The sequence below is a fragment of the Anoplolepis gracilipes genome, chromosome 17 (assembly GCF_047496725.1).
Source record: "Anoplolepis gracilipes chromosome 17, ASM4749672v1, whole genome shotgun sequence".
In the NCBI taxonomy this organism is placed as follows: domain Eukaryota; kingdom Metazoa; phylum Arthropoda; class Insecta; order Hymenoptera; family Formicidae; genus Anoplolepis; species Anoplolepis gracilipes.
The window spans coordinates 1927267-1952150 of record NC_132986.1 but is presented as its reverse complement, the minus strand read 5'-3'; the positions used below and the strand labels follow the sequence as shown (position 1 = coordinate 1952150).

The 24884-nt window shown below is 33.0% G+C and overlaps 2 protein-coding genes across 11 annotated transcripts in view; one reads left to right on the top strand and one right to left on the bottom strand.

Moving 5' to 3' along the window:
- Positions 1-24884, bottom strand: part of LOC140675223 (O-glucosyltransferase rumi homolog) — a 64670-nt gene that overhangs the window by 34468 nt on the left and 5318 nt on the right. For 2 of the 7 annotated variants that reach the window (XM_072909448.1, XM_072909450.1), the window contains exons 3-9: positions 24573-24722; positions 24254-24425; positions 23973-24174; positions 23547-23825; positions 23230-23462; positions 23013-23146; positions 19442-19549 (exon numbers count right to left, since the gene is read on the bottom strand). In XM_072909448.1, coding sequence (XP_072765549.1) covers positions 19488-19549; positions 23013-23146; positions 23230-23462; positions 23547-23825; positions 23973-24174; positions 24254-24425; positions 24573-24705 — 1215 coding nt within the window. In that variant the 5' untranslated portion in view covers positions 24706-24722 and the 3' untranslated portion in view covers positions 19442-19487. Of the gene's footprint in view, positions 1-3267; positions 3976-17275; positions 19550-22918; positions 23147-23229; positions 23463-23546; positions 23826-23972; positions 24175-24253; positions 24426-24572; positions 24774-24884 lie in introns of those variants that run through there. The other 5 variants (XM_072909449.1, XM_072909447.1, XM_072909445.1 and 2 more) reach the window with 5 other exon arrangements.
- LOC140675222 (matrix metalloproteinase-14-like) lies at positions 596-22384 on the top strand. Of its 4 annotated transcripts, none has more exons than XM_072909443.1 (10): positions 596-1676; positions 11787-11910; positions 13614-13721; positions 15294-15448; positions 15581-15883; positions 15993-16161; positions 16255-16391; positions 16549-16869; positions 17090-17171; positions 20817-22384. In XM_072909443.1, the coding sequence occupies exons 1-10, from the start codon at positions 1545-1547 to the stop codon at positions 20963-20965; spliced, it is 1680 nt and encodes a 559-aa protein (XP_072765544.1). In that variant the 5' UTR covers positions 596-1544; the 3' UTR covers positions 20966-22384. The 4 variants fall into 4 exon arrangements, with proteins under 4 accessions (XP_072765544.1, XP_072765542.1, XP_072765543.1 ...); XM_072909441.1 differs by having other exon boundaries at positions 17090-17282; XM_072909442.1 differs by having other exon boundaries at positions 598-1676; positions 17090-17282; positions 20494-20955.

Here is a 24884-nt window from a genome sequence, read left to right as displayed (position 1 = left end):
AAGAATGTCAAGCGAAATAATAAAGTTAAAAGAATTTTAATCTAGAACGTGAAAAATGACCTTTCAGATTGATGATCTCGTTATTACTTTGCGTACGCATCCTCACATCTCTTAAACAAATTATGTAGATTTTCATAAATAAATCTCACAACTTTGCACAAAATTGATTAATGTGATACAATTGTTTCAATAGTTTCATTTTCTTGCGACTGTTTTACTCTTGTGACTTAGCAAGCATGACTATAAATAATATATCTATATATTATATATTGAATTTTATTTCAAGAAATTCAGTTTTCATGGAATTTTTTCTGTCAGTGCGTGATACTTAAACGATCGTCTTGATCAAATATATACACAACTATGCTAAACAATAATGGAAAGACTCTTATATGACTTGTACGGTTCGGCTTCTGAGCGCATCGACCTTTGATCGCGATATAAATACAAATGTAACTCCGTTATGTTTACATATTTTGACAAAATCTCCTAGAAACGTGTTTATGAAACTCTAAACATTTAAAAGGTAAATAAAAATTAATTAAAAAAAATTTTTAAACAAGAACATCCTGTTAAATGACCCTGAGACGAGTCTGTCGGAGAAATTGTGTTCTATCACAATTCCTTATAGTTCTGATTTGACTAATTATTACGCATGGACGCAGCTTTGCTGCACATGTGTATGCACGTGTAGAAACGCCGTGGTGCGCGATTGGCAACCGTGGTCGTCGCGACTATGGTGGGAGATCTCAATAAAAGTCACTTGCAATACTGATTATGATTCAGAGTGGCGGTGGGCTTCGTTACCAGCTCCGCATATCCGCGCGTTTCTCGTCGGTTGTCCTCTCCCTTGACGCGGACATCTATCGCGGACACAGTGATCTATCCTTACTTATTACTGTCAACTTCCCCTTTTCTCTCTTTTTCTCTTTTTTTCCTTTTTTTCGTCGCTCCACGATCGTTTCATCGAACTCATCAGCAGATCACATAAGAAGAAAGGTCTCTGTCGGTGAAAATCGAGCGAGGTTTATGCGACATATATATACACACGGGTACAAGTCGAAGAATCGGAACAACAGAGCGAAAGAACACTGGTAGCGAACCACCAGCGAGGAAAACACTACGAGATCAATAGTGTTGTGGCAACCACGTTTCAAACCATTTTGCAGTCAGGTATAGTTGCCGGTAGACTGTCAGAATTGCATTGAAAACAGGTGTTTCTACCTCGCGAATATAATTGCACATCAACAGCTCGCTAAAGTCCGCATACATAATAGCTTATCATCAGCAAGAGGATAGATGAAATTGCTTGACTTATAGAATGAGTCCAATTTGACACATCGCGCCCTGCAATTCTCGAGATACTACAGTAAGAGTGTTTCCGAGAAGCACGTGTGTATTGAGTGTTTCCCGGGCGAAAGGGATGTAAAGAAGCAAGCGACGAGGCATCAGCACTGTGAGCACGAGAAAAAAGTCGCGGTGATATATCTTATCATAGCGGGAACGTAGTTTGACAATAGGTCGAAAGTAACGTCGTCGAAAATATGACGAAGTGGAGCAAAATTATTTTGCAACTGCCAAGCATCGACGGCTACCTGGCGGCGATAGCGTTTCTTGTTTTGTACGCGAGTATGGGAGCGACGTCGATCGATGTCATCAGCGATACCACTGTTGCGGTAAGTACAGAAATAGAAATTTTATTTTGTAATCTGCAAGGTGATTTATGTAGATAAATCTGATTGGGAATTAAATTGATTCCTCGCTCTCTGCCTCGATATTGCACAAATTTTACAGTATAAATTACTGGGGTGGATCAGAAAGTAAAGTTGCTCTTTTTACAATTTTTATTTGCTTATAGACGCATTGAACTTGTTGCTAAAAATAAAATTGCGTTAAGATATAAGCCAATGACTATTTTTTACCACAGTCTTCGAAAAGATTGACGCACTGTTCCACCTTGGCACGAGTTTGAAGATTTCTTCTCGGTAAAAATCCGACTCTTGATGATTAAATCATTCTTGAACAGCATTCTGTACTGCTGTATCATCAAGAAGGCCATTCGAAGAAAAAGTTCTCTAGAGAAGCTTCTTTCTTGTGAATTCTCCTCGTGGCAGACCTTACTCTGTACTTCGATATTTTTGTTATCTTTGAATGAAAAATTATGGAGCATCCTTCCTCCAGCCCCCATCTGGTTCCTTCTATGATTTTCACTTATTTGAGTCGCTGAAGAAACATCTTGGAAGAAGACGATTTCCAGATGATACAACAGTACAGAATACTTGTGCTAAGCTTGAGACAAGTGCATCAATCTAGTCGAAGATTATATTAAAAGGTAGCGATTATCTTTATATTTTAATACAATAAATCCAATTTTACATAAGTGATAAATAAAAGTCATAATAAAACAGAGAACCCTATTTTTTGATTCAATCTAGTTTATAGACCACGCAACAAGTTATGCAGGCTATGCGTTGCGAGAGATTTGTGGGGGAGTTTTTGTTGCACTCCGATATTCGGAAGAAAGAAAGAAACGGTCTGGAGCTATGCAATCCTCACGGGATGCGTCACAGATGAGTAATGCAAGATCACGCATTATATTTTCGCGTTGGATCGCGAATATATACGCGTTATTCCTTTGACTGTAACGCGAATAATATTCCGAGAAGGCGTTTATCTCCGAGAGAGACGTTTATCGCTGATATCTGATTATATATATTAGATATATCAGGTTATCTCTTGGGTATGCAATGTCTCTTTAATTGAGTGTTGTTTGTTACTAATAAAAAATTGTATTTGAAAATTTATCTTATTTTATTATACAAGAAAGAGAGGGAGATACTTTTTTTTGTTTCTCGTTTCTATATTATTACACGAGATGAAACGTATAGTTTTTTTATGATCTCTTTGTTAACCATATATTTGACTAGATAACAAAGTATTTATCGATTTAAGATACACATACGGTTGAAAATTAGATCTGGTGTTATCTGGGTGTTGTTGAATACACGGGGGAATGACTTGTGTTCTATCGACTTGTTTTATCTCTACTTGTTCTATTAACGGATGATCGATTGTAAAAATCTAATCGTATTATTTGAAATTTGATTTAACGAATATTTTACCTCTAGATCAATCAAGATCTGTATATATAATTAAGAGAAAGAGAAAGCAATTTGTCGATTTTTATATATAAAAGAATAATGTTTAATTATTCACATTATCGCGCTACAATAAGTCAACGTACGTAGTTGTGCTTTTTATATAGTAATTTTAAAAAGAGTCGTTTGCAACGTCAAACATTATAATTATTGCCTTGGCCAGGTATGCATATTTTAGTAAAGAGAAAAACATATCTCGCTATATACACACATACATACACATGTATGTAAAAAACATTATGTAGTAAATAAGATTAGACACACTCGGAACAAAGGTGTTTTGTTGCTTTGAAATATTTTGCACTATATATATACTTCAAGAATAAGGGGTAAGATAATAGATAACGAAACAGAGGAAATTTATCATGTCATTGGTCCTAACAATCTGATGCTCCAGTGATCTTACCTCGGCAAAATGCCAAGTCATCGAACCGTGAGCGGTATCTTCCTCTCATTCTCTCGTATATTATACTAGGAAATTGTACATAATGTATGTGGCCAACACGGAAATATACCGTACCGCAAAGATCTCGTATGTTGGCCTTCAAGTCATCGCGGATCCACAGTCCGGACACGGACCGGTCGTCATCGGAATATTAATGATCCAATCATAGATATTCTCATCGTCACTCGATCCAGCAATCGTTCCATCTTTTTTTCATATTTAACCCAGCAGCTAGTTCTTCTTGACATTTTTCCTTCCAATCGCGTGTCAATCGTAAAGGAGAGAATCTAGCAGAGGAATCGATTTGCATTTGCGGTTTTAGTGTCGCTCTCAAACTACCTAGAAATCTTTCCCTTCCGCCATTCAATAAACCTATATGTAAATATCGAAAATTGATTGTCATTAATCAAAGGTAGCCTACATATATGAAATAACAAATATATACCAAAAAAAAAAAAAAAAAAAAAAAAAACAAATATTAAGTGTTAACATTTTTGATCGTCCAGATTGAAGCTTATAGAGAAAATTACGTCTTCTTCAAAGACAGATACACGTGACTCTTCGGCGCTTCGACAACTGTCAACGCATAGAACAAAGCTAATTGTAAGACACGACTCTTGCTCAGGTCCACAAGTACACTTATTTGTTCTTGAGCACGAATGATTTGTTACGTATCGGGGTGCGCGTGGATAAAAAAAAGTTATATGCAAGCTCGTGGAGACAAATACCTGTTGATAAGACACGCCACTACGTCATCAATGATATTTGCTATTGTTATAGATAATAATGATATTTTACCCGTCCCTCTGCTTACAATTAAATCATTATTTTCACGTGAAATATTATACAATTATATATTATACAACAAATTCCAATTATAGACCACAATGAAAGGATAAAAGGTATTAATCAAGAAATAATATTTATGATATCGAGGCAATCGTGCGAAACGTACTTGCCAAGTTTAATGAGATATATGCGTTATAAAAAAGATAAGGGAATATTCTTAAATTAATCGTATAATTGGAAAAAAAATTACCGAGTTTGATAAAATTAATGTTTTCATTCGTTTGTTACTTTTATGCAAATTATATACACAAGATCGTGCGTTATATCGCTCGTAGGTCAAATTATCGTATGCGCGCACTGTATGGTTATCACGTGCCCAAGTGACTGTCTGATTTCTTAATGAAACCGCTATTCCTATTTCCGCGAACGCGTCCCTGCGATTTATGCATTTTCCAACACGTGGGATCCGCACGTGCACGTCGTAACGTGCGTTATATAATATATACTAGTCAGTAGTTATTCTAAAAGATTGTTCCGACTACAAACTGTACCGTACCTAACTGTTAGTATATACTTAATTCATTTAAGCATCCGTCTCTTAATATTCTGTTGACGTTGCATGAGGACATCTCGCGATATCGCGTTGCTTCAAATCAATTTTCACGAAAAGATTTTTCTTCCAACGAAACGTGATTCTGAAATTAACAAACGCATCAACTTTTATAATATACGCGCATTAGCATCGATTGGCATTGACGTGACGTTGAAGCTCGAAGCTCGTTGACGTTATGTCTTATCGACGAAAAATATGAAAAATTCGCTATCGTATTCGTTTGCATTTACACAATGACTCATGTGATGCATAGTCTTCAAGCGCCTTACTTATGAACCGAACTATCTTACTTCCGCACGCGCTTGTTGAATCAGCGACTTAAAAATTTTCCTTTTTAATGAATCACTAGCTTTTACCATTTGTCAATCTTGTCATTTGATTATGATGAAAATAGTTTTTATCTGACTCGAATATTCCACAAACAATCAATTTTATAGACGTTATTCGATCCATCAATACCATCTATCTGTAAAAGAATAATGGAACGGTTATATTAAACGATAAAGATTTTATCCTGAGATCGCACAAATCGAACCAATCAGTCTTTTTATTATCGATGCAGCATGTTTAACATTGCAAATTACAATACATATAATTATGATAAGTGATTTAGAGAAACTTCGATCAACACTATCTGCATTTAACTCAATATTTCTGTCATCATTTGTATTATTATTCAGTAAAATTAATTTACTATTAGCTTTTGAAACGTTTATTCTAAAAATAAAGCTTCTTTCTTCCTTTTTTTTATTTTGTGACTAATATAAGTTATTTTTGGTATATATCTTTTTATTTAAACTATTATTCACATTTATTGTTCAAAATTTGATATTTACGCCGCCGTTATAAAACATAAAGTTTATCGTGAAAGAAGAGAAATTACGCGCATGAGAAAGTATATTCTACAAAACAGCAATATGGTCGGAATTATCCTTTATATTCAAAGAACGTCTAGAAGAAGACGCGAAGGCGCGGAATATTAATGACGTTTGCGTCGACAAAGACCTCTCCAAGGCCGGCGTACTGCTCTCTTGACGCTTATGCACTCCTTCCTTTTATTTTACGACCAGCAGCTTGTAAAATTTACAATTCAACGGCACTTGGCATATCAAAAGAAAATAATTCCTTTCCCAGACATATTGTTTCAAAATTAATATATCTTTTTACGTGAAAATTATCACAAAATATAATTTAAAGATTGTACAAGTGACAGTAAGTTCCTATTGGCTATTAATCAACGCCATCATAATCTCAAAATATCGTGAATCATCATTCATACACATGTTTTTCAACGTTATAAAAAATCAATCTACACACAAACACAGTTTTTATTTTGTAATTACAAGACAAAAAGTTATAAAAAGAGTTTTTATTATATCGATCCGGAAAAAAAAGAAATCCATTTATATTTAAATATAGATATATGTAATTATATATTTATATTTGATAAATGGATTTCATTTTTTATTATATATTATGGACTTTTTGTTCTCAAACGAAACACTTACAAAAGTGTTTCGTAAAAGCAAAGAAAATGGATAGGAAACTTGACTACAGAAAATTATTGTAGATAACGGGAGTCAAATGAATTGTTTTTTCAAATTTCCACGCAAAGTCCTGTAGGCGTTAAAATGCAATAATCACTTAACAACTGCGATAAAAAACATTTCATTTTTCCTCGCATTTCAAGAAAAACTATATACTGAGTTAACCTCATAAGTTGATTATATTTTTATTTCCTAAAAACTCTTTCACATTACAGATGGTTATTTATATTATTAACTTAAATTTTTTCCATTTATATTATATTATAGATATATTATTTATATAAAAAAAAATAGAATTTATTTTTAAAATTTGGTGCACACGAATTCATACGACTCAATAATTTCTTAATCTAGTTTATCATTAAGTCTATCTTATTGTAATTATATTTGTTTATCTTATTCATATCTATAAATCGTATACCCGGTAAAAAATTTCTCATATATAATTATATATAACAATATAAAAGTATATAGAAATATATAAAATTCTGTATAAGTTATGTATAGTTACGTACAGTATGCATAATTTTGTATTATCGTTGACTGAAATTTAGCCAACATTAATATAAAATTATATATAATTATACAATAAGTGATATATTATTATATATAATTATACATAACTTATATAAAATTTTATATATTTCTATATAATTTTATATGGTCTTATGTCATATATGATTATACATAACAAATTTTTTACCGGGTATACGATTTATAGATATAAATAAGATAAACAAATATAATTACAATAAAATAGACTTAATGATAAACTAGATTAAGAAATTATTGAGTCGCATGAATTCGTTAAAATTCGTTTGAATCGTGTGTAATTTTTGTATAAGCTTAGTAGTTGATGAGAAAAGAACTGGTACGAACGACAAACTAAGCGTTATCATTGATAACGCGATGAGATAAAAGATTGTCACGTGTAGATAAACGCCAAAGTATACGTAGTTCTAAACATAGCTTTTAATAAATTCGTAAGATAGAATTAGTAGCTGGGATGTATATGTTATAACTGATATTACAGACGATTATAAAGAAATGGCCGATATCCTATTCGAATTAAATTTGTTGACACAGCTAATATCGAGGACATGATTCTGGCCGGAAAACACGCCATGTTCCGTTGAGATAAAGTTACTCGAGTTTTCATTAGCATAGGACACTTGGCCTTTGCAATAAAATAGCCTCCTGTTATCTACTAATCGTGTAATTCGACCCAAATACTATTTTGGTAATAAATTTATATATATTTAATGTTGAATATTGTGATAAAGGAATGATGGGATTACTAAACACGATTACTTTGATTTAACATTTCAAGCACAAACGGTTTATGCTATAAGGAATCAATAAGACAACCTCGTAAAATAACCTTCTTCTCTATAAGTAAATTGGTTCTAATGCTGTAGAAAAATACCATTTAAAGATTAAACACTTTTGGAAATTAAATAAATTGAGCGATAAAAGACAATAATTATAATACTCGTCTGCAAGTAACGCAAAATTGCAATGATTAAAAATTCAGGTCATGGAAACAACAAACATTATATTTCGCTTGTAAACTTATAACATTGTATGATATTTTTTCCTTTGAAAATATTAGTACAAATTATAAATAAGATGGAGAGAGATACGAGAAATTTTTTTGTTTTTATGTACCTATTCAATTACATGCATACACGATTGTTTTCAATAATCAACCTGTCGACGATTTTCTGTATATAATACAGCTAATAACGTAAACGCCATTTGATGTGTAGACTGTACTTTTAAAAGAATATTATCTACGTGGATATCTACGTCATATCTTGAACAACGGATTCAAGGTAATCCGGACATAAAACGTTTCGTGCTTAACGCGAGTCCTGCTGTACAATTACACCGAGAACGACATACACAGATTACAAGCTTGTGTAGCATTTCTAACAGAAATTCGTATGAAATTTGCTTGTCATGCCGGATATTAATTCGTAATGCAACAATATTTTAGAAAAAATTCATCCAGTAATTCAGTGACGTAATTAAACGATGAGCACTTAATCGTGTCAGAAAATTGGTACGATATAACTTAAAAGAATGATTCAATCACATATACACAATGTCTGCTTATATAATTAATTTCTGGGAATATTTTTATCGCAAAAAAAAACTCATATAATTTTGAATTGTAAAAATAAAAGAAAAAAAGCTTTAAAATGTGATAGAAAAATAATATATGATTGCGCATTTAAACGATTCGCTTTTTTTTAATGACACATATCAGAAGAAGTTATAGTTGTGCGCTTGACAAAGTATTTCTAACACAATAAAAAATAATTTGCAACGTGAAGGATTTTATAAATATATATTCTGTACTTTTTCACGCGATTGTACATATATATTCGCAATTACGCGAAGAGCGTCCGTAGTGCATGCGTGCCATCCGCATTCGAGGTCTAAATAATTATGGATTATATTTCTGTTATTTTTATATAGCGAATCGCCATTATGTATATTCAAAATTTAATGAGCAATTTAAATATTTGGAAATATATCACGCAATGATGCATTTTATGATGCTTACTGGAAATACGCACTAATCATCCGATGTATTTCCTCAACTCGTGATTAACTATAAGACAATTGCTTTTGATGCCTGCCGATCAACGATTAATGTCCACCAGCAAGACCTTGAATTTCAGTGACACCTCAATAAGTGTCAATTAATACACGCGGCGCTGAGCCAAGTCACGATCGGATTCGCGGAAAACCACTTGGCTGATTCAATCGCGTCGTAGTGTATCGTTTACTTTACATGTACGCAACAATATGTACACACACACACATGTTCAATAAGCATAGAGAGAAAGAGAGAGAGAGAGAGAGAGAGAGAGAGAGGGAGCAATAGCGAGAAAGGAAGCAGTCCATTCACGCATGACACATGCATAAAGTGTGTGTGCGCGCACTCTACTTACGTTCATTCATAAAAATCTCAACCTTCGCGGAAGCTTGTCTGGAGTGGATTATAAAATTTGGGATCGTTGAGTCACTCCATTAATCCGGCCGGAATCACGCGTGATTGTCAAATGTTAAAAATTAATATTGATCGCAATAAAAAATTGTCTCTTATCCATATAAAAATATCTTTAGCAATGAGAGATATAATTCGTTATTAACAAAAATTACTCTCTGTTAAATATAGCAATATTTAGTATAACAAAATTCTTTTAAAGAGAAAAGAAAAAAACACTAAAGTTAACTCTTTTTTCTCTCTCTTTCATCTATTTTTTTTTTAATGTAAAAACGATAATTGCAGAATTAATTGAGAAAAAAAATGAATGTTTGTAAGAATATAATCTCTAGCCTAAAATCAGTAACCAAAGTTACATTCAGAAACTTTGCTATTCAAAGATGTGTGTCGCGCGAATTACTACCGCAAATATCTAAATGAATATTCTTTTTACATCCTCTCCCACACAATACATGACTCACGTCATAACTTTGCAGTTACGCTCATTTTCTTTTATTGATCTATTTCAAGTGAATAATCTAATCGTTTCATCTTATTGTTAGTACAACTGTATAATTACCCACGCATACATGATAATTTCATATATTAAATTACCAAAATTAAATCTTAAAAAGTTTACCTCATTTAATGAAGCAAGCTTAATTATCACATAAAAGGATACATGTGACACGAATATAGCACAACGAAAAAGAATCAAAATCTCCCATCTTTCTTTATCAGCAAATATATACTATAAATAGCATTCATTCATTCACGATTCAACCAACGAAATATTAATCAGGACCGTATGTAAATGTGATTAAATAATAGTAAATTGGTTAAGTCAGTCTCCTCCTGTTTGCCCAATTTACCATCTAGACACGATATACTTTAATAATTCTCGCGTGACTTACTTACACCGGACTCTTTTATACAGTGATTTGCGCCGGGTAATTTTGTCGGTACTATTTATATATATATATATATATATATATATATATATATATATATATATATATAAATAGGTTTGAAGAATTTTAATAACATCCCTTGTTTGAATAAAAATTGAACTATTCCAATATATTATATATTAAAGCGTATTTTTTATATCATCTTGAATATATCACACGCTTGCAATTCTATTTTATGTATACATATGTGACTACCCTATGCGAAAACAAAATCAATACAGAGTTAGGTACGCAAGAATACACGCGATAGTAGATCGATTGGCTAACTTTCCACGCAGTGATATAAAACGGCTGATTGTCAAGACTTGCCATTTTGTACAAATGTAGAACGCGCTAGTTAAGCAGACGGTGTTCTTCGTGTCCGATGTAAGGGATGAGTCAGTCTTAAAGAGCTAATCTCTGTACTTGGAATATAATGTCATACGAATTGGCTCTAATAACAATCTTCTTCAGTTCGCGCGTATATCATTCTTACGACACACGCTCTTTTGTGCGAGGAAAGAGCACGTCTTGTGTAACATTAGATCTCAATATATGTGTATATATATATATATACAGGTAATAAAATCGCCCCACCTCTCTAGGGCTGATAGAGCAGATCAAACTGAACATAAAAGTCCTCTACCATTTTGCGATTTGCGCATTAATTATTAAAATATTAATTAAAAACGCTCAGCGGATGAGCGCGCGCCGTATATAGCACTCAGCATATGCTGAGCGTTTTTAATTAATATTTTAATAATTATTACGGAAATCGCAAAGTGGTAGAGGACTTTTATGTTCTGCCCTAGAGAGGTGGGGCGGTAATTACCGGACACCCTGTATATTTTAGCTGGTAGAATAAAAATCAATGAGATTTGCACGTATGTAAAATGAGAAGCGATGTATATATTGACGAAAATTAAAAATTGCTATCGCATGATTATAATTATACAATTGATTAAATTAAGATTGATAAATGACCAAGGACTTGGGTAAATTTACACACGGATATCTTTAGTTGCTTCACTTTCGAAGCTCGTAAAACGTCAAGGTTACATCGTCGACACAGAGTTTAAAAGCCGATTTTCTCTTTGCAAAGTAACAAGATTTTTTTTTCTGTCTGTTATTTCGCGATAATATTGCCTTGAATAGACACAAATAAAAGATAACACTTGACCGCCGAAATATGTACTGAGAAAACAATCCTTGTGTTTGAGCATAACATATGACATTAACGTCTTATCCAGATGTATGTGTTTTAAAGAGTACGTTTCTTGTTACAGAATTATCTGGCAAAGTACGGATACTTGCCACCGATAAATCCGGAGAATGGTGCCTTCTTAAGTGAAGAAAAGGTAAAGCTAGCGATAGAAGAATTTCAAGCTTTTGCCGGTATTAACATAACGGGTATGTTATATATTATTTGCTTAAATTTAATTTTAAACATTATACATATACGTAAAGAGGGAGGCGGGGAAGGAGAGACGTAATTTAAAATTTATTACCGGGTCTCTGTTGATGAATATCATCCTCATTGATGACTCAGGCAGTAAATTACAAAGGATGTGTTAACATTACTCAATGTCGCCGGTATATTTATATGATTCAAAAAGAAAAGAAACAAAAATAGCAAAACGCATGAAATTCTAGAGATACAATCATCATGCGCGCAATATGTCAAGTTGCTTGAGAAAATGATAACAGTAGGTGGTTCTCTGTCCGTGTAACAACGATGATTCAGAATTCAATGAAATGTGACCGAACTTAATCCGACGTTTCAGCAGTGACTCATTACATGTAACAGCCCCGTCTGTCTCTCTTTCTCTCTCTCTCTCTCTCTCTCTCTCTCTCTCTCTCCCTCTGCCTCTCTTTTTCTGTCGCGAGAAATCATTGTGGAAATACTTATTATGAAAGATCGCTTAGAACAAGTACGTAAGAAATATTAAAACAAAAACAAAAATAAAAAAATTACATTTTGTACAATTGCGATTGATTATTATCCTAATCAAATTTGTCAATAATTTCAACTTCATTGAGAAACACATTTTATTACGCTTTATCGGACGTGGACTGCTAGTAGCTTAAGAAAACGTACGGAAAAAGGTACAACAAAATAAAAGCTGAAAAAGATGATTCGACGAGAGTTTCGCACAAGTTTCACCGGTCATTAATGATAGTATACGAGAGTCCATGGTAAGCTAGAACAAGCAACGGAGTCCAATAAAAACCGAAGGTGAACGGAAGAGTGATCTAACTGTAGAATTGTAGGCCATCGGCCATAATCGTACGCATTGTTGATGCATCCACAGTTACGAAAAGATATATAATTCGTAATTAAAAAAGGAATAAAAGCATCTTTGCAACAATAATTTTACCTTTCATTTCGATATTACTTTTAGAGACCGTAATCATTATTTATTTACGTGTTCGTTGCAGCAAGATTTTTTTCCATGATATGAGGGGGACGAGAAAGAGAGTAAATTTATAAAAATTACGAAATGTAAGAAAAACGACAAAAGAAAAAGTTTTCAAGGTAAAAGTTATTTTGTGAGATATGATACATTTCTTGCAAAAAATTGTAGCCCGGAAGAAAAAAAAAGTGTAATCTCTGTCGCGTATCACGCGACTCCGAATCTTTGCGGCAATGATGAATCTGTAAATATCGAGTCGCGTGATCGCTCTGCGAAACTAGTGGTAGCATATTCACGAGAGGTAGCATTAACTATCGTATTACTATGCATATTATGCATACATGCCTGAGAATTTAGTACGTGCACGGGGTACGCGACAATACATGCATACACACACACACACACATATATATGCACACACCCACATACCTACCTACGCATGAAAGATCTAAACCAGTACACGAAAATATATGTACACACGCCAACAAGCCGTATTTCAAAAGAATCAATATACGCGGGAATCCGGCCATTTTTAATCACTTTTATCACGCAATTACTCGAAGATAATAGGCAACAATGGAATATAAGACACGAGTCTTTACTAAGTAAACAATTCTACTAACAAACAATTGTAGAATTAAAAAGAAATAAAAATATTTATATTCAATTTCTTTTACACTTTTACGCTTTTCGTTCCAGGTGAAATGAATGAAGAGACTGCTAAACTAATGGCTACACCAAGATGCGGCGTTAAAGACAAGGTTGGACCAGCTGCTGACGGAAGGTCAAAGAGATACGCTCTTCAAGGTGACTAGAATAATTGATAATACCAAGTACTTTAAGAGTCAACAAGGATTATGTCACGTATTGTTACGGAATCGAATAATTTGTCACGTTAATTGACAAATTTAAGAAAGTTTAATGCAATCCAGATTGCGCAGACGTAACCGCAGGATGTGATATAACTTCACATTTGATCAATCGATTATCTAATCGATGGACATTTGCTTTTAAAAAAAAACTCGTAAGGTAAAAAGTGTCCATAATTCAAAGTTGATTATATTAATAACTCGACTGTTACGAAATTACGAAAAGAAAAGCAGCATATTACATGTATCTTATTAAATATAAAGATTATATTTCACACATTATATTGCACGATTTTGTATCCATTTTACAAATATACTGTTCGACTGAATCGTGCATCCCGACTTCCTGCTTTGTCTCGCTACTATTACGAGTCGCTGATATAGAGTCAGTCACCCTAAACGGGTCACGCGGATCTGTATCGCGATAATAGTTTGTCGGATGTTCTAGATGCATTCCAAAGTCACATATGAATTTGCCCGAGTTGACAATTGCATTCCACATATGCACCTCGCTGTCTATAATGGCAAAAGACGCGGCAATATGATCTTACATCTCTTGTATATGAATAAAAAAATATGCGACCAGCACATTTTTACAAATATTTACTACTTGTATAACTCATATTTATATGAACAAAAAAAAATAAATAAATCTTTGACACAAAAAGAACACTAGATTTGGGCAAACGATCCAATTGCTTTGGTCGCCGCATCGAAAATAAAGGAGGCCCCCCCCCCCCCCCCAAAGATATTCTTATGCGCGACGCACTCATATATATCGGTAGAATAACAAAGCAAGTGATTGTACAGCTTCGAGCTAACCGTGACTTTGAACCTAAGCTACGGACACGTGCTCTTCATGTTTCAGTGAACTTGCTGCTAAGTTCGGCCATGCGTGCATCCTACGGAATGTCTGTTGTAAAACTTAACACCTAGCAGTAACCCAATGTTTTTAATTTTATTCTTTCAAATTTCGCACAACGTCAAACGAATCGTTGCGTAACTCTGGCAAACGAGATGCACGGTATCATAATTGTCGCGCATATATATATATATATGTATATATGTATATATATATATATATATATATATATATATATAGCGCATATGTATATAAGCGCAGTTGTTGCATAAATGATAGCTTTGTACCCGTGATGAGCATATAACACGCGAGCCGTGATTTTTATTCCTACGTATAATAAACAACAAATGCACGATGATACAATAATAGCGTGGCTGCGAATTCCGCAAATTTATACGTGAAAGAATAGGAACGTCACGCGCGTATGTCGCGAACGATTCCTATGATGCGGAATCGCAATAGAATCACAAATGGCTGGTGTGACGACAGTGTAACGGATGTGCACGTATATACGTTATAATAGCCGAGGGAAACACCTGGCTTATGCGCGCCTGACAATAGCGTTGCAATACTATTAAACAAAGCAAATGTGCTCTCTTGCGTTCGTACGCGTTTCACGTATAAAAATTTACACCTCTTCTTGTCTAGGGTCCAGATGGCGTACAAAGAATCTAACGTACAAGATCAGCAAGTATCCGACTGGTCTAAACAAACAGGAGGTGGATAAGGAAATCGCGAAAGCGTTTGGCGTTTGGTCAAGTGCAACTGATTTAACATTCACCCGCAAAGCAGGACACGATAACGTAAGACAACAACATTCCGCGATAGAAATATATAATTTACATATATTTCCTGCTTATTCATAATTGAAACACGAATAATGATAATGATATATTCGTATAACAATAAGCTAAGTCTTTGGAATTCTTCTTTAGGTTCATATCGAAATCAGATTCGAGGTAGGCGAGCACGGGGATGGTGATCCTTTCGATGGACCTGGTGGTACCTTGGCGCACGCATACTTTCCCGTATACGGTGGCGATGCTCATTTTGACGATTCCGAGCGATGGAGCATCAGAAGCTATCGCGGTACCAATCTCTTCCAGGTCGCGGCTCACGAATTTGGACACTCGCTCGGTCTAAGTCACAGCGACGTCAAGAGCGCTCTGATGGCACCCTTTTACCGCGGTTACGATCCATCTTTTGTTCTAGATCAAGACGATATTGATGGTATTCAGGTATTTACAAAGATGTTTCTTCTTCAAATGAATTGATGAAAAATGGAGAGGTGAAAGAGCGATTTTCAAGATTAGCTCTCAGATACACGAAAGCATTCGGTAATTTTAGGCTCTATACGGAGAGAAAACTAAATCTTCCGGACATTCAACACCAAGAACACCTAATGTACAAACCCACAGACCTTCGCCGCCTTCCGAGGAAGATCCTGAATTGTGCAAAGATCCGAAAGTCGATGCAATGTTCAATACTAAGGAAGGCGAGACGGTTGTGTTCAAAGGTACGTACACGAGCTACAATTTTTCGATTATTAGCGTTTGAATCTCAAACATGAAAAACAGAGTACAATAATGAATACTATGAAAATTTCCAGGAAAACACTATTGGAAATTAACAGACACCGGTGTAGCTAGTGGCTATCCTAGACGTATTAATAGCACGTGGAAAGAGCTTCCGTCAAACATAGACGCTGCATTTACATACAGAAATGGCAAGACTTATTTTTTCAAGGTAAGTGTTTATCGAGAAGCTAAGATAAATATATAAACTTATACCTCACACATTTTTGTGTGTATGTGTATGTGTATGTGTGTGCCGTCATATTATAAATTTTATTCTAAATTCACTAAATTATTTGTCGACAACCGTTTATCATTTCATATTTCAGGGTACACAATACTGGAGGTATATTGATTCGACTATGGACGGTGATTATCCAAAGGAAATTAGCGATGGCTTCACCGGCATCCCTGATCATATTGATGCGGCTACCGTATGGACCGGAAACGGCAAGATTTACTTCTACAAAGGTGCGAAATTTTGGCGCTTTGATCCGTCGTCGAAGCCACCAGTGAGAAGTAATTATCCTAAACTTCTACAAAACTGGCAAGGCATCCCGAATCACATCAATGCAGCAGTGACCTACAAAGGTTACACGTACTTCTTCCAAGATAACGCTTACTATCGATTCAACGATCGAACGTTCAAAGTAAGTACATATGTGTGTGAAAATTATTTAAGTTAAATTTCTATTATTTATACAACAGTTCAATATATGTATATTTGCTAGCAGTATTAAAAACGTTAATTAATTAATTAATAAGTTAAAGCATTATTCTTCTTCAATTCTTCTATACCTTTCACACAATATGTTCAAAATTATACAACATATTATTCAGGTAAAAAAACAATTATTTTTTATTTATCAGGTGGACGACGCTAATCCCGCTTTCCCAAGATCAACAGCGTATTGGTGGTTTGGCTGCAAGTCCGCTAATAGAGGGACGTTAGGTAATGATCACTGGCCATTCGCATTTGTCAACAGTGTGGACGTGGTCGACAATGATACATTTGACGATTACGGTAATCTTGAGAGCGTCGACGACACCATCTTAGACGCAGGTATAAAATTTTTCAAATCCTGCCTAGCCTCGAGAAAATTTGGGAGATATCTATTATTCGCTACAATATTCAATTGAAAATGAATATATCGTTTCTTGAGAATCTCCTAATCTAATATGAAATGCCTTTATATCTTTTATCTCATATTTTGTTACAAATTTTATTACTTATTTTATTAGAAATTTTACCCTTCATTTTTATCGCGCGCGTTATTGCTACATATCATAATTAATTAACTGTCGTTAAAATATAATCAATACGTAATAAGAATATTCCAAGAATAATGAGATGAATAAGCTTCTACGAATCTGAATGAATTGCAGTTCTCTTAAATTAATGCCCCGGAGAATTTCGTAACAGTGGATATCTAGTTGTTCGTTCCGCTTGTTTTACTTTGTTGAAAATAATTCATGTGAACGAAACTGAAAATAATTTTCCTAATACAGAGGCAGGCAGGAAATGCAATATTAAAAAGATTTTCTCGTGCACCTGGCTACTACGATACTAGGGCTACATCGCGAAAAGAGACATGTGCACGCAATACTTTTCTAAAAAAAATATCAGATTTAAATTTTCAATGACTGAATTGAATACAATAGTTCATTCAGATGTATATATAACATAATGTTAGAAACAAACCGGTAGATTGAAATTAAAAAATGTTTTGCAACATGTGTGTTCCTCCGATGTTATATATTATGAACATCATGATTCACAATTTCATGCCGATTCTTTCATATCTCGTATGTTTTATCAAGTCACAGATCGCTAAATCTGATGTGACGCAACAGATTATCTTGCTGCATGTGTGTGCAAAGTATTTCGCGAACATTATCAAACGAATCGTAATTCAAGAGAGAATATATTACCCATACGCATATTCCGATACATCAGAAAAATTACGAAATTACACATTGAAAACAAAATAAAATGCTTACACACGATCGATCTATATATAAAAACATTCACAGCATTATTTTGGGATTTTAACATATGGTGACAGCTATTTAAGTATATAATTAATAAAATGTACCAAAGATAAATAACCAAAAAGTATAACTAGTATTAATTAGTATTAATTAGTCTAATAAGGAGATTATTTATCGCTTATTATTCAAACGCTACATTTATTGTATATAAAACACCAATCTCTATCAATATCATAACCATTTTTATCACCATTACGATTTAATCACCAATCATCAAATAACATCATCATATCATTATAGTTTCACAGAGTATAAGGATTTGTCGTTTTAAATCCATTAAAATCATGTTTTACTGTTTGTATGTATAGTTTTTATATTCATAAATCTAATATTTTCACACATTAATAATCTCTCGACATTATTTAATTACGCCAAAGCCCGGAGTATTTATTAGCCAGGCGACAGAACGATGAGAACAAAGTTTTATTTTTGGAAATACACAGACATCGAAAAGTAAATGATGATTGTGTGAAAATTTGATCTGTATCATCGTCGCCACATCCAGTTTGACAAGACAAGAGTAAATACTGTATAAGTAAGACTTTTTTCACGTTTTTTCTCTTTTTTCATTCTTATCTTATTTACACGGACGGCTTTTATTAGCACATTACAATTGTGGGGTTGTGGCGTACTATGCTTATTTTTCTTCTCTTTACATACTCTATTTCCGTTTCTTCTACACGTAATTTTTATTTTATATTAGGGGAAGTAGTATCATATCATACTATAAAAATATCATTTGTGTTGTGCATGAGCCTTTCCTTTTTGTCTTGCATCATCTCATTCACAAGTTAATCAATACATGTAGCGAATAGTTAATTGAAATTACACCGCCTAAGCACCAACTTATTGAAAAATCCATACATATATAAAAATACACGTGCACAAATCTGCACACAAATATGAAATAAAATATGGTGCATGAGTAATCATTGCCACTGGCAGTTGCGTTGTTTGGAACTTAATATTGCATAAAAACATAAAGATTTTCGATTTGTCCCTTCTAATCTAACAATATACTGACACTTACAGAAAGTTTCCCTACCCTTCAATTCTAATTTTTATCCGTTCGTTAAACAAATTTTACTAATTTAATTTTTTTTTTATTTTACCTGCACAATTCTTTTTATAACGCACGCATTATATATAATTTTATTTTTTTCCACATACCTTTTTTTGCTATTTTCTCGAATGTTCAACATATGTTTGTCGAGATTTAACGCTCTGGAAACACGGCATGCGTTGTGAGTTGCACAGTCTTTCCTTTTTCTCTCCGACCTGTAATACATTATTAATCGGGTATATAGGAGGAAAATGCACAATACTTTTAATAATTTAAATTTCCCTATCGACTCTACATGTTTTTCTTTGCCAATGTGCTTCTTATTTCAATTTTTTTTCTATTTTACGGTCGATTATTTAAATATCTCTGTGAAAAGCCATAAAATATTTTTCTTTTCAAAATTTGATACATATATTTTTTATATACAATTTTCTCACTTTCTTACTTTTATACTATGTTCACTTTTTTATTTTGATTTAATTAAACATATTTTTGTTTTATTAAATACATGATAAGTATAGAATAATGAATGTACAATAAGGCAAGAAAATAATAATTCACACAACTAATATACGTATGTATGTATGGAAGAACGTATATGTGTTCTAGATAATAAATGTATATCATTTTATTTGATGTTAAAATAATATTTGACGTCTAAATAATGTGAGTTTGCTATCTGGGATGCATCCATGTACAAACATACATATATATGTATGTGTATGTATATATAATACAAAATAATTCATTATTGATACTCGCGTATTTACACCAAAAGTTTTCTAATGAAATAACATTCTTTGGTTAATGATCTTAATCGGCACTTAATATACACACTTTATAATTTGTACATTTACATAGTTGACCATTTTTACAATGTGCAGTAAAAAATTTTAGTAGTTAAAATGACAGTTATACCACACGAAAGAGCTTTTCTCATCTACTTTTAATATATTCAATTATTGCTCGATATATAAATTTTTGTATTAACTATCGATAATATAAAATAATATAGTACGATAATGCATATTTCGTAAATTAACTTTAATGCGAGCAAATAATAACAACATGATAGTTTATAAAATCTGTGAGGAGATTTGACCTCTCAAGCCAAGACGATCAACTACCCGCATTAACCGGGAGCAATCGCCTTTTCCAGAGGACAACAATGTACATACCGAATTCGGGAAAAAGTGAGCGGTCGAAGCGGCACGTCCCACGACTGGTACACGTGTCACAATCTCGATTATTTACGCGCAGAAAAATCAAATATATAGTTCCAAACAACAATGACAACTGGCAGCGGCAACGAGAGCTAACGACCGACACAACGTACGCACCGCGCACCGCGCACCGTTTGATTTCGCCGTTTCGCGCTCTCAAACGCGCGCATGCGCACCATTGATACGCACGGTCGCGCGCCATTCGATCACGAGTCACGTGACTACGCGCGAAACTACGAATCCAATTTCAACTCGACAGGAGGAACCGACGAACTTGTCACATCGCCGAATGACCATCACGAGGACTCCGGCACAAATTCCTTGAAATTCAATTCATCAGAGAAGACGTGGCAACTTCTACTCAGCATCGTGACAGTAATTATCGCGAGGTTCGTAATAACTACGTAAAAAAAAAAAAAAAGAGGAGACTCTATAATCATTATTATAGGATCTCTAATTTTAGCAAAGATACGCGAGTGCTTCGAAAAACGTATCTGCCGTGTTAATGATGCGATCGAAATTATAGTTATTAATACGGCAATTAAAAAACTTTGCGTTCCCTCCCTAGATAGTTAGAAAATTACGAGCAGTTAAACCGCCACTACGTGGCTGCGCAATAATTATAGCGCATTAATTAACAAACAATTCGCGCGGCTGTGTATGTAGCGCGTATTTTAATTTGCACACGTCTATTACAATTGCCAGTGCAAAATATGTATACGCGCGAATATATATTATATTCTATCTTCGAGAGTAATGTTTTAACAAACGCAGTAATGTAACACAGGACATTCTACACTGCCTATTTATTCGTGTATCCATCATTTGCAAAGACTTCAAATGTTAAAGATGTTTTTTCTTGGGACTCGATCGTTCTATTAGATCACGCGATGTATAAAGGATATACTTTGCGAGAGACATGACATTTAATAATTAAAAAGTAATCATCGGAGTCCTGACTGACAATACTACTATCGAAAATGTTTGTCGATTAAAAAGTGTTATATGAGTATTATAGATTTTCCTATTTATTTGTATGCTAAAATATATATTTTCTGTATAAAACTGCGTATATAGTATATACATCTCAATTATATTCTATATACATTTTATTTTTTCAACGTCTAATCTACTTTATCAAATGTCTAATCATTTGCTCTATCCATAATTAAACGTATATAAATATCTATAGTACTCATGTCAACTACTATATTATGTTATAATTATGCTAGGGTAATTGTTATCTTATGTGCCTTAGAAATATTTTTGTAATTTATACATTAAAAAGAGGATGTAAATGTAAATGTCAGATCTGTCCAAACGCAGCTTTTTTTGAAATATTATCTCAAACCAAGCAGTTGGTCATTTATATGTCGCGTAATATCAGGTGATATTATATAGGGGTTTGAAGAAAAAATCTATTTTTTGTCTAATGCTTCCATCATGATTTCTCTCAATAATAGCTTGTTTATCTTATGGTTTATATGCAATTATATTTATTATACAGTTGGTATTATGAATAATGCAAGTTGTGTTAGATGGATTTCTCTGACATTAATGGTGCTATGCGTATGAGAATTTATATACATATATAAAGTTCTTATGTATAAAGAGTTAAATTCTCAATTTTACAAAATGAAAGTGCACTTGAAACTGTGTTTTGTGAAACTTATGTTATACTATATCTCTCTTCCCTAATAGAGAAAAAAATAGTCTAAGAAAAGGAGTTATACATGTCAGAAATTGTCTTCACTGTAACTAGTGTTAACAAATGTTTAAAACAGATGTTGATATACTTGTATTACATATTTTCTTACATTTGAAAAAGTGTCTTAGTAGTAATACTGTAAGTATTTTGACCAGTACTTAATTGTTAAGAATTACTCTTAATCTTAGGTGTATTATTAGCAAAGCAAAGAAGCAAGAAAAACCTTGTACTTTTTATCTGTTTTTATTTGTTGAATGAAAGAATCTCTGTAAAAATGAGATAAAAAAAATTTGAATTCGTTTTAAATTAACTAAATTTTGTATACTGCTTAATAAATACGTACAGCTCTTTGACATCAAATATTTAAATGAATTTAATTATATGCATGTACAAGGTCTTTCTTTATATTATTATTGACTTCAGGGTATTAATGATTCATATTGAAACTTGCCACGCTATTGTGTCATGCCCTGAATAAAATCTCTATTGTATTATATTTTTCATTGTCATATAAATAGCATTAATAAATATGTATGTTTATTTTAACTATTGTATACATATTTTTAATTAGATTTTATATTCAACATTACAAAATTTATACTCTGTTTATAATACGCTGACGTTATATTATTCAGGAAAAAAGAAAAAACCTATTCGTTGTACAAAATTATCACAAGTGTATTTATTGTTTCTTTACGATTTGTATAAGATTTTTATTTAATACTGGCTTGTAAGTTAGAAGCTTACCGTAACTTTTAAGAAGCTGTTTCCAAAAATATATAACGTCCGATATTCGCAAATTATTCCATATAAAATCTCTACCACGATATGCAATTTTTTTTGCTATGTTATCATTATTTCTTGAAAATTCAATCAAATCTCTGAAAACATAATAAAATAGATTAGATATTATAATTTAATAAAAGTAAGGATAGGACTATAAGTGGGTATTTTAACATCTTACTCTAATTCTTTTTGATCTGCGTTTTTGGAAACAGGTATATAATGAATCCACGGTTTCATGGCATAATAGTAAAATTCAGTCCATTCGTCGCCCACATGAAAAATTAACGAACGACATAAAAACAGATGTTTGTGTCTAAACGAAGCTGCCACACCTCGAAAATTAAACAAATATTTATATGTACAATGTGACTCCAAAGGCACCTCTGATGCTGGTGTTGCATGTAAAGTATCCTAAAATAATGTTAAACTTTACAATAATGTAATATTGTGTTAATATGCATAATTTGATAAATGTGTAACAATATATAATCATACCTCATCAGACTTCCATGCTTGATTTTTAGTATATTGAGCATCCACCAAGTGAGGTTTATTACGACTTAATAAAACCAAGTTATCACGTTCCGAACTTGTTCTAGAACCACGAAAGAATCCTTTATTTTCTTTCTTTTCCCATGAAATCTCTGAGCTTGTCTTATTTAAGAGTTTACGATGTTGATCCCATCTACCAAGACCACGGGGATACAATGAAATAGCTGGCCCACCTTCCCAAAATGCCCATGCTGGATACATAATATCATAATATTGCGATGTCTATAAATATATGTCTAAAATATATGTCTAAAAATATACATTTTGCAAACTGCTCAACGTTCATTACATTAGATAAATATAATTTAATTACACAAATATATTTGCTTGTAGCAAGAGTATCAGAATAGATTACAAAAAACTCCTCACCTTACTAAATGAAAAAATAGGCATCGCATTACCAAAATATTCACTAGACTGAGGATAATCTCTAGTATTTATTATTAAATCCATATCTGATAAATTATCAATTACTTTTAACAGAAAATGTTCTATTCCAGAACATCTGGCTGGAAACATACAATCTTTCTCCCTATACAATTTCCCTCCAATTATTTGATAAAATGTACCTCTGCAATTACAATAGAGTTTAGTATAAATAAAAGACAGGAGAGATCAATCTTCAATATAAATCAAGATGCTATAACCACCTGCTTTTTGCAGCAACTATCATTTTTTCACTTATACCCTTCTTTTTAAAAGAACTCAAGTCTCGTATGATGACTTCTCTAAAGCATAAGTTCTTTGTATTATTGCATTCTTTATAATTTCGTTCTGCATCTTCAATCGCTGTCAGGTATTTCTGATATCCTTCATTTGTTGCTAACAATAAAAAAGCAATATACACATTGAATTTCATCATTATTTTATATTACTATATCGTTATAAATATTTCGAAATTATTGCAGTTAATTTTTTATCCGAGTTTGTTGATACACTGGAATTATAAACATACAATAATATATATACCTTTTGTATATAATTTTTCGTGATCAATCTCGTTTTTTTTACAAAAGTCAGCATTGTCCGCCGAACAGAATTGTTCTTCGCACAAACCGCTGCCAAGAAATGTCAAAAGGATGACATAAATTAATTTTAGCATGGTTTATTTTTAACAATCTAAACAAAAGCAATATTAATAAACACACATAGAATAAACACTAGTCAAATATGTATATATACATGTGTGTAGAGAAACGCAACACTAGCGCCGCTTCTGTCCGAAAGATAGTAATTACAACGCGCAATTATAGACCTTGATTATACCAGTCGCTGGTAATG